We start from the raw sequence: 11940 nt of genomic DNA on the forward strand, positions 1-11940 counted from the left end.
TACAGAAGCCACAAAAAGGGGCATTACAAATTAAAAAAAAAAAAACCTTGTACATTCATTCATTTTTTTTTTTTCCTGTATTGCTTTGAATGTGTAAATAAAATCTCCTCTCCCATCTTGATTCTCTGGTTCTAAGACAATTCTGACAACACAAACGAATATATCCTACTGCTCCCCCTCCTCCCTATTCACCAACTATTTTCCTACATGACTGTGTTACTGGGGGCCCATGGGCCTGCTGCTGCTCTATGGTTCCTCCTTCAATACCTTCTTATTTTTCCTACATATCTGTTTTACTGGGGGGCAATTGGCCTGCTGCCCCCACCCATGGTTCCTCCCACTTAACCAGTTTATTTTTCCTACATAACTGTAAAACTGGTGGCCCATGGGCCTGCTGCTCTCCCATGGCTCCTATCCCATCACCAGTTTATTTTTGCTACATAAATGTGTAACTGGAGGCCAGATGGGACCCTCCAAAGGATATTTATGGCCCCAGTCTGCTCAACTTGAGTTTGAATGGTACCACAAAAAGTTTTTTTCAAGGTATTTCCGGGGTTCAATCATCTAGCCGTTTCCCTCCATTCTCCAACCGGTAAAAAGTACAAATTTCCAAAAAATTGGAACAGCGCTCCCTAAGAAGCTTGAGGAAAGACAGCAAGAAAAATGGGCTTTGGTATGTGTTTTACAATATATCTTCTTTTTTGCATACAAAATTTGGAGTGCTGTGTCAGTTTTTATTTTTTCTATATATATATAGTGCAGTATTGTTTTTTACTTTCTCAGTAAAAACTTTTTGTGCTCACCTTTCATTATTACTGATAATGTTTTTTTTTCTTTTTCACCAGTGTCTTCTTTTATTCCAATAAAGAATTAGGGAGGTGCCAAGAGATTCACAGGCTTTTCAAATATAATAAATCTGAAAATCTGATCCAATAGTAGTAGGGTACTATGAATGCTGGCACCTCCCCCAACAATACAGGCCAACTTACATACTGTGATCAGCTCGGCTATTTTGTAACAAAACCTGTTTGCTTTTAGTTAAAAATAAAGGCAGTAGATAAAATAGTACCAGTTTAATCTACATATATATGTGTTGTTAGGAAACAGCTTATCAAATTATAACAAAGGTAGTTAATTCAATAGTAAAACAGTGTGAAAGAGTTAAAGAAACATAAACATTTTCAAGTAATTTACTGTTACCCTGCACTGGCAAAATGGATCTATTTGTTTCAGATCCACTTTTATGTTTTATATATTTAATAAAGCTGCTGTGTAGCCACAAGGATAGTAGCCAGTCCAGTTGAGAGAGGAGAAAAGACTTAGATTACATAGCAGATAAGCCGTGGACAATACAGTGGGTTCTACAGAGTTTATCTGTTATGTAACCTGTGCTCTTTAGCTCAATTTCATCTTGAATGGCTGCCCCACGGCTAAACAGCAGCTTTGGATATAAACTATAGTAGAAAAAAGAAAAAAGGCCGCTCCAAACTCACCCCCTGTGTGTTCCAATTAGTGTAGGCTCCATTGAAATAGTCCAGCGTCCCCACTGGAATCATAATAGCTTAAAAGATGAAAGGCGGCACTCCGGTTAGTTAAAAAGGTGGTTTATTCCAACAGGTTACTGACCCATAACACCTGACGCATTTTGGGAGTAACTCCCTTAATCATAGGCTTCGATATAGCCTACTCCCGAAACGCGTCAGGTGTTATGGGTAGTGACTTGTTGCAATAAACCACCTTTTTAACTAACCGGAGTGCCGTCTTTCATCTTTTGAGCTATTAAACTATAGTAGCATTTCTGAAGACAACACACCAGATTTGCCAGTGCAGGGCAACACTACATTATGTTTTAATGACTTTAAAACACTTTACTTTTTGGTGTTATTTTCCCTTTAACAGGAGAAGGAAGACCGCAATACAAATACAATTAAACAAAATAAAGGAGAACAATACAATAATCTAGCTTCTAAATGACTGGTTAGCGGCTATTCCGCTAGCAAGATATCAGAGATTAAAAATAAATAATAGCAAAATAGAAAAGACCTATTCGAATTTTAAAGGGATACTGTCATGGGAAAAAATGTTTTTTTCAAAATGAATCAGTTAATAGTGCTGCTCCAGCAGAATTCTGCACTGAAATCCATTTCTCAAAAGAGCAAACAGATTTTTTTATATTCAATTTTGAAATCTGACATGGGGCTAGACATTTTGTCAATTTCCCAGCTGCCCCTGGTCATGTGACTTGTGCCTGCACTTTAGGAGAGAAATTCTTTCTGGCAGGCTGCTGTTTTTCCTTCTCAATGTAACTTAAAGGAACAGTAACATCAAAAAATAAAAGTGTTTTAAAGTAATGAAAATATAATGTAGTGTTGCCCTGCACTGGTAAAACTGGTGTGTTTGCTTCAGAAACACTACTATAGTTTATATAAATAAGCTGCTGTGTAGCAATGGGGGCAGCCATTCAAAGGAGAAAAGGTTCAGGTTACACAGCAGATAGCAAATAAGCTCTGTCTGTCTAATGGTGTTATCTGTTATCCATTAGTTAACCTGTGCCATACAGTATAGCCATTTTTCAATTTCCGCCATTGCTCCACAGCAGCTTGTTTATATGAACTATAGTAGTGTTTCTGAAGCAAACAGATCAATTTTACCAGTGCAGGGCAACACTACATGATATTTTCATTACTTTAAAACACTTACATTTTTTTGTGTTACTGTTCCTTTAATGTGTCTCAGTGAGACATGGGTTTTTACTATTGAGTGTTGTTCTTAGATCTACCAGGCAGCTGTTATCTTGTGTTAGGGAGCTGTTATCTGGTTATCTTCCCACTGTTCTTATGTTTGGCTGCTGGGGGGGGGGGGAAGGGAGGGGGTGATATCACTCCAACTTGCAGTACAGCAGTAAAGAGTGATTGAAGTTTATCAGAGCACAAGTCACATGACTTGGGGCAGCTGGGAAATTGACAATAAGTCTATCCCCATTTCAGATTTCAAAATTGAATATAAAAAAATATGTTTGCTCTTTTGTGAAATGGATTTCAGCGCAGAATTCTGCTAGAGCAGCACTATTTACCGATTAATTTTGAAAAAAATGTGTTTTCCCATGACAGTATCCCTTTACATTGATATTGCACTTAAGGAAAATGGCCGAATGTAAAAACTTAAAAAGGTTGTTGTCTCACCAGTAATAAGTGGGGCCTGGGTGCTCATGCCCCAGACCTACAGCTCGAGGTAGAGGTATCCAACCTAAGGAGAAAGTGGCAGGCACTCACAGATTCTACAAACAGGCTTGTAAAAGAACTTTATTTAGGCCACATAGCTTTAATCATTTCATGTAAATAGGCACTTAATCATATGCTGTACAAAAAAAACCACAGGTAAACCAAATATACTGTATGCCCCAAACCCACCAATCCCCAGAATGCATTAATTAATCAATACAGTAAAAAAGGGGAGGGGCACTAAAAACAATATGCAAAGGCAGAGCCAGATCTGAGGAGTGTGACAGTGAAGAGAGACTATGGGGCAAATTTACTAAAGGGCGAAGTGGCTAACGCTAGCAAAAATTCACCAGCGTGACGTCGTTTTGCCACTTCGCCAATTTAACGGGTTCTGGCGTAAATTCGCTAGCAAAGTGGACCTACTCTAGTGCTACCTTCCAACTGGGCAATGATCCCCTAAATACAAGGCAAATCAACATTCGATCAAGATCATAAGGGTGAAGATCTCACAACAGCCTAGTCTGGGTCTTGATCTCAAGCTTCTCAATCTTTGTTATTTATTTTTTTTGTAATTGAAAGTTTTTTATTGGTTTAAGAAAGAACAAGGTTAGAGTTAGAGAGAAATGTGTCAAAGTGCATTGTTATATGTCACAGGTCAATATTTTTCGCAATAAGTCAAAATGAGCAACATCATGTAGTCATTAATCAGCTGTTTTGTGTTAGAAAACGGTACACAGGGTAGGAAGGAAGAAAGAGAAGGTTCCGTTTCTGTTTCACAATCTGAGTTATCCCATATAGATGACACAGCGATCGTATAATGTAACATATAATGAAGGTTGAGGCATGCTGGGAGCTGTAGTCCAGCAACATCAGGGTTCTAATCTTAAAGAGGTGGTTCATCTTTAAGTTAACTTTTACTAAGTTATAGAATGGCTATTTCTAAGCAACTTCTTAATTGATCTTCATTATTTGTTTGTTATAGTTTTTTTTAATTATTTACCTTCTTCTTCTGCTTTCAATCTTTCAAATTGGGGTCACTGATCCCAGCTAACAAACAACTGCTCTGTAAGTCTACAAATCTATTGTTATTGCTACTTTTTATTCCTCCTCTTTCTATTCAGACCTCCATTATTCATATTCCAGTCTCTTCTTCAAATCAGTGCATGGTTGCTAGGGGGGATTTGGTGCCTAGCCACCAGATTACTGAAACTGCAAACTGGAGAGCTGCTGAATAAAAAGCTAAATAACTCAAAAACCACAAATAGGGATGGGCGAATTTCACCCGTTTCGTTTCGACAAAAATTTGCCGGCGGCAAATGTCGCCGATGCCCATTAAAGTCTATGGGCTTCAAATAAAATTTGTTGTGCGGCGTTTTAGGCGCGTCTTTTTTTTTTTTTGGACGCACGATGCCATCCAAAACCACAGAACCACAAATAATAAAAAATTGTATCAGAAATAATGTTCTACATCATACTAACAGCTGATCTGTATCTATCTGGCTCCATGTTCTTTGTTCCTGCAACTGGAGTTAGAAGCTTTAAGCCCAGTTTCTCAGCACTGAACAAGGCTGTCCTTTATCCCCATGTCTGATTCCAGTATCATATAATGAAGAATAAAATAACATCATTATCTCTATATGTAACATAACAGCTGACATAATCAGCATTCTCATTTTCACTTTCATTTATAATGACGTTTTTCATCAGTAGAATTCTCATTGGTGAATTTTCTTGCATCTATAATAATCTATAGAAATCTGTGGGATGGTGTTATGGCTGGGTTTACAACCCCTTCAAGGCTCACTAGTGACATCCAACTAAATCAGCACCCAAAATTGTGTACAAAGCTGGTTTATATACAAGATTAAAGTATGGAGACTGGACAAATTGGAGTGCAAACAGCAAATTGAATTTCTTAATTGATTTTTATATCACATTACAATTAATTTGCCATTTCAGTGATATTCATTTGATTTTCAGTGATCTAAAATATTATAGATAAAATGTACAGGTAATTAAAGATACTGTAACTGGGTAAGCTATAAAACAACTGAATAAGAGAAGATTCTATTAGCATAGCGATAGATATAAAGAAGAACAGGTTCTGCTAGAGAGATTGCGGTACATTTACAAATAATTTTTATATATTTGTCTTATTAATAATAATCACTTTTTACTGATTTTATTTCTCTATACCATTTACAGTTAGCTTAGTACATTTATATATGTTTATTCCAACCAGCAACTCATACATACTAATGTTTATTAATACAGTGAGCATTTTGCCACTAGGTAGAGAACACAATGAATGCTGGCAACAGAGAATGATTATCTTTTGAGCCCCTTAATGCTCATGCACTTCTGCCCTGGGAGTTAGGGGCAGATTTACTAAGCTCGAGTGAAGAATTCGAATGAAAAAAAAATTGAATTTCGAAGTATTTTTTTGGGTACTTCGACCTTCGAATGGGTCAAATTTGATCTTTCGATTCGATCGTATCAAACGTTTCAAACGATTTGAAGTAAAAATCGTTCGACTATTCGACCATTCGATAGTCGAAGTACTGTCTCTTTAAAAAATACTTTGACTACATACTTCGCCACTTTAAACCTACCGAGGTGTAATATTAGCCTATGGGAACCTTCCCCAGCACTTTTCTAAGCTTTTTTTGATCAAATAAAAATCCTTTGATCGATTGCTTAAAATCGTTCGTATCGTTCGTAACGTTATGAGATCGTTTGATCGAAACATTTGCGCTAAATCCTTCGATTCGATATTCTAATTCGAAGGATTTAACTTCAGGGGTCGAATTCGAGGGTTTATTAACCCTCGAAATTCGACCCTTGATAAATCTGCCCCTAAGTGTAGTGTATTGTACATGAACTTTACTGAACTGGGAACATTTTTTGAAAGGCTACTGAGAATGCTAAAAATTAAACATATATCCCGGTTATCCCCATGTGTGCCCTAGATGTAACTGAGACCAAAGTAATCACATTTTGGGACTGTCCCAAAATTCAGTGACTCTTGTTAGAGATTTTGGTATAAAGCATAGCGGCACTGGCACTCCCCAGAGCTCTATCTATTGGGGATCACTGAAGGACTGTCTCTGAACTTCTATGAACATGTAAGCCTCCTACAGCTCATCCATTTTGCCAAAAAAAACTATTCTGGAAGGCAACAGCACCCCCAACTCTGAGTTTTTGTAAAAGCTAATCAATGACATTCTACCCAACCAAAAGTTAAGGTACATGGCTAGGGGTTACCCTAAAAAATTCAAGAAAATATGGAGCAGATGGCTGAGGGAGGACCTAGACATCCATCCTTCACTCTTCCCAGTGCTGGAACCCTTTGAACTGTAACTAACAATGCTGTACTGACTTATATGTATTGATGCAAGAAAACATTCCTTTATCCTTGTTCACTATTGACTGTTGTCTCTGATTAAGTCACACCAGATGACACCTAAAGGGGGGCCATTCCCTCGCTTGCCCTCTACTCTAGCTCTCCCTTCAGGACTCTTCCAAAACACAAACTATTTTTCTTTTTCTCTACACTACTTTTTTTTGTCTACCTCTGTTTCTTTATCTGATAAAAGCAATAAAGAAAACCTTACAAAAAAAAATTAACATTAATTTCAATTCTAAGTATTATGAAGTATTTTAAGCAAATTTCTTTTGCCAATTACCACCTGTAAAATAAAAGATTTTTAGATGATTAGATAAAGGACATTTTACACTGCTGTTCAGATTATATCATATTAAATGTTTCCATTAGACTTTCAAGAGCCTGTTCCTCTGTTATCTGGAGCCATGTGTCTGGCAGATCGGCTGGTTTTGCATTATATTTTAGAGCAAATTCTTGGTTGAACCTATAGAAAATATGTTTCCAGTAGTCTGAGGCTGTGATGCTGGGGTCAGGTTGAATGGCCCAGTCTGGGTAGAATGTGCGGTATTCTTTGTAAGGATGCCATTGCCACTCTGTATCTGTATTTTTGAAACTCCCATCAGAGACCACAATTGTTGAACATATTTCTGTTGTCAGTTTTCCATCAGTTTCATAACGCCAGTTCCCTAATCCTTGAGGGCGATGGACAGAAGCAAAGTGCTCCTTATGGTCAGTACCTCCAGCCTCACAGGGAACTCCACAGAAGGGACATTGTTTCCCACAGCAAAACACCTTCTTGAATAATTCATCCTCTGGTTTCAGAGTGACTTTAAAGAGCACAGATTTTATGTCGGTGGACTGAATCTCTAATATAATTTGTTGTTCTATGGTTGTGAGAAACAACTCAATGTCATTTGAAAATGTCTGGATATTTGATTTGTTTTGAAAAATGATCACTTTCATCAGATTTTGTGAAATTATTAATTTGCTCTCTAACATCCTGGAAAAACTTTCCAAAAAATCTGAGACAGTGGCACTGTTTAATAAATCTGAGTTTTTAAGGACTTCCCTGATATCATTACAGATATGGGAGAGAATTCTAACTTGTAATTGTTGTAGTTGTTTGGAATTATTATTATAAGTATCTAATATGTACTGTGTTATCCATGACTTAACAAAAAGCTCATAGCGATTGATATATTGTACAAACTGAGCAAACTCCTTATTATCCAGCAATTTCTTTAGCACAGTGAATTGGAATAAGGTTCTGCTGCAATATTCTTTTGAATCTCCACTGTGAAAAATATCATCGACTATATCCTTCCCCAGATGTTGGTTAATGTGGTCAATTACTGCTGGTTTCAGGCAGAGCTCACAGAAATGCTTGGCTCTGTTAACTGTCTCATCCTTCTCCTCAAATATATTTTTGAAGGTCGCCAAATAATCAGATTTCAATTTTCCCAAGCACAGCACAGGATCGTTCTCTTGGATAAATCTCTCATGCATCATCTGAAACCGAGGGGCTGCACTTCCAAAGATATGCAACTTTAGGTCCAACTCAAACAGGTGGCTAATGTGAAGATTTTTTACTTCTTTCTTCCTCAATCTTTCATTGATTATATTGAGCAATTCTTGGCAATAGGTCCCATCATAGTTTTCTCCTGTTTTAACTTTATCTGTTACATAATGAGAGCATTGACTAATTAAAGAAGATGCAAGCTCGCTGATTTTATTATGCCTTTCCTTAAACAATTGTTCTTTAACACCTTGTATTGAAAACCATTTAATATCAATATGCTTGTCTTCAGTCATGAATTTTTTCCCAAACTCATCTAAACACTTTATACTGAGGAATTTCTCATTTATAGAACTTCCTTTGTTGGCAATGTCCCTTTTGAGTTCCTGCAACATTTCCCTTTGGATAATACGCTTCTCTAACTGTTGCTTTGGTAACTCAGCTAAAGTTCTCTCCCACATGGAGTCAAATGGTTTTCTGACTTCTTCTGCTCCAAGCTGACGTTCCTGTCTTCTCACCTGATCTAGCAAACTGGCAACTTTCTTTTCAACTTCTTTTTGATAATTGCTTTGGATACTCTTTATGAAATTTTTCCCTTTTTGTATTCGTATTGCTTCATCAATCTTTGAGGTTACAGAATGGTCCATTTTTTTCTTGAGACTTCTCACACCAGTAAAGAATTCTTCTTTGTACTTTAATATCAAGTGAACATTATCAGATTTGCTTTCAAAATACTTTTCTAACAACATTAACATATCACTTTCTTCTTTGCTGAGAACAGTAAGCAGATCATCTTTTAGATTTGTATTTGTTATTTCCAGGATTTTTTCTCCAGATTGATTCTTGATCATGTTTTCTGCATTGTTCAGCCAGGAGTGAACCTGCTTGCAGAAGTTCCATTCCCACTGAGAATATTTTATTGACAAGTTATTATAAGCTTCAGCTACCAGACTGTTTTTGAAACTGAAGATAAAATTTTCATGCTTCACTGAATTCCACAAGCTTTTAATCCACACAATAAATTGACGAATATTTTGTGCTGGAATATTCTGTTTCCCCATAAACTCAAACAAATATTTCTTTACTTTATATACATTTTCACTGTAGCCAGAGTTTACAGAAGCCATGGGTGGGACACCGTACCAAAGCCCAGGAATGTACCAGTTGTCTTTTTCTAGGTTATAGTCCATGATATCACTGAAATGTGTAATTCTTCCTCTTTTTTCCATGTTTGCTGCCACTTTAGTCATTTCATTCAGCTGCTCCAGAAGTTTTTTTCTGTCTCTCATGTTCAAATCATAAGCAGAAACATCATTCACATTCTGATGTACAAACTGACAGTTGGGTTTCTTACCTATTTCATTCATCCTAAGAAAAGCATGAACAACAATCTGCAACGTGTCTCTCATTTCTCCTGTGTGTTCCATTGCAGTGTTAACTATGGTGATATCACTTAACCCAACTACTAGAGTTGCCAGCTCATTGTCATGTTCATAGCTGTCCTTCAAAGAAGCTAATTCTGGAGCCTTTAGACCTTCAGTGTCAAGTACAAGAATAAAATCACAGCCCAAGTTCTTTCTGAGGTTTTCTTTCACTTGAATCAGTGTCATAAACGCTCCCCGAGTGCACCGCCCATTGGCCACTGGGAACTGCAACCCGAACATGGTGTTCAGGAGGGTGGACTTCCCTGTGCTCTGCACTCCCAGCACTGTGATTACTCTCATTCTGCATTTCCCTCCTGTCTTTTTGTCTAACATAATCAGAACATCAGTGATCCACTGCAGGGGGATGTTGGAGGCATCTCCATCTACAAGTTCCAATGGAAATCCATCTAGAAGCAGATTGGAAGCTATTGTTGGGAGTTCCTTGAATCTTCTTCTATCCATTTGAATTTGTTTATCTTTCACCATACAACATTCAGCCTCATAAAACTGTCCCATCTCACGCAGAAAGTGTTCAACTCCTAAAGAGATGTCAGATATTTGCTGGTCTAACTCCTTGAGTGCATTCTTATTGCCTGAGGCTGAACATTGTTCCTTATATTTAGCTTGCAGTTCAGACAGATTTTTTCTAGCTACAGAGTCAAGTGTAAATTTCAACCACTTCAGGAAGTAAAGTTTCTCTTCCTGAGTTAACTGAGTAATTGCAGATATAAATTTAATCATACCATCGGGTAGTTCATGTTGGTTTTGCTGCCTATGCAACTCTTTATGTCGCTTTAACAGTTGACTTTTGTATTCCTCAATGTGTAAATGCCCTTGTTTTTTCATTCTGCACAGTTCTTTCTCTGTTTGAGCCAATTGTTTCCATAGTTCACCTTGAAGTTTCATTGTCTCTTTTTTATATTGTACTACATTGCTTATTGACTTAGTAATTTTTTTAGCATGCTCTTTGCCTTTCTGACATTGCTCAAAATTCTCATCCACTTTGATACCAAGTTCACTTGCTGTGTGTGCCATTTTCTCCAGCCTTACTTTTTTACAGGAATTTTTTAAAAAACATTTTATAATATTTTGTATAGTCTTCACCAGTTCTGCATCATTTGCTCTTCTGTCCTTCTTCAGTATATTTTTAGAATTAATGTTTAACATCAAAAGCAGATTTTCCAGGCGTTTCACAGTCTCTATACTGATATTTCTGCCACTTGGAATAATTATAAAATAGAAGGTTGTTTCAGATTTGTTACAGCCAGATAAAAGTTTGCACTGTTCCTCATTAATGCTGTCCACAAATACAAACACTGCTGAAGAAACTTGTGTTAGGAAGCTGAATTGTGTCCAATTTGATTCTAAATCTCCTCGTAAATTGGCAACTGCAATGGGTTCTTCAAAAGTGTCAAAATTCTTTCCACCAACAGCTGGGAAATACCAAGAAATTTCCACCAAGCCATTAGAGATTTTTCTTTCAATGTTTCCACCCTCTATATTTTCATGAATGAAGAAATCATTGTATTGTTGTGCTGGGCTAAGGACTAGATTAAGGATTTTTGATTTTGATAAATTACTTTGACCAAGCCTCACAAAAGAAAAGAAAGCCAATGGTACTTGAACTAGGCTTTCTTCCTTAAATCCCTTACTGTCTGATAATGACTGAGGTCTCCACCTTTTAACAATATCTCTCATTGCCCAAAGCATGAAGGTACAGTCTGGGCTATCGCCAGCAGGGAGCAACAATGGAATAGCAAACTGACATGTGACCATATTTGAGAAAATGTTCTGTTGTAAAAAATTATCTGAACAGTGAAGGAGAACACACAGTAGATCTAATGGATTCATTGCATTTGTTGTACTTTCTTCAATATTAAAATCAAAATATGACTGTAGATTTTGTACTGCCCCTAAATCTGTACCAGAGTTCTGCATGTGTGATATAAGACATGTGTTTCTTGCAGTCCTGTCCAGAGCCATCAGTTTCCTTAGGAGAGCCCAGGGAAGATCTTGTACAGTCTGGGGGGCAACTTCATTTATATTCTCCTGCCCAATGTCCAGGATGTCCCTCAGGCAGAGCTTTGCCCTTTTCATTTTTTTCATAATTTCAATCAGAATATCCTTATTTCCTGCTGAGAGAAAAAAATAACAGTTGAAAGGTACTAAAGGGCTACTTAATTTGTTTTAATTTGTTTTTACCACCAGTAATAATAAAAATGGGAATGCGATAAAAAATGGGATAAATCATTTAACTGCAGGTCATCCTACACAATTTTTTTTTTTTTTTTATAGTTTTTATTTTTCAATTTTCAAAAAACAAAAAAGGGGGGGAGGGGGTACAGAAGTAAAAAGGGAAGGGGGTTCCAGGTACAATCAGGTCACAATAAATAT

General features: G+C 37.0%; 1 protein-coding gene across 1 annotated transcript; it reads right to left on the reverse strand.

Annotated features, from left to right (window-relative positions):
* Positions 1-6969: 6969 nt before the first annotated feature.
* Positions 6970-11732, reverse strand: LOC108703860 (up-regulator of cell proliferation). Its single transcript, XM_018240167.2, has one exon. The coding sequence runs from the start codon at positions 11650-11652 to the stop codon at positions 6970-6972; it is 4683 nt and encodes a 1560-aa protein (XP_018095656.2). The 5' UTR covers positions 11653-11732.
* Positions 11733-11940: the final 208 nt, after the last annotated feature.

This window comes from Xenopus laevis, chromosome 9_10L, assembly GCF_017654675.1.
Source record: "Xenopus laevis strain J_2021 chromosome 9_10L, Xenopus_laevis_v10.1, whole genome shotgun sequence".
In the NCBI taxonomy this organism is placed as follows: Eukaryota; Metazoa; Chordata; class Amphibia; order Anura; family Pipidae; genus Xenopus; species Xenopus laevis.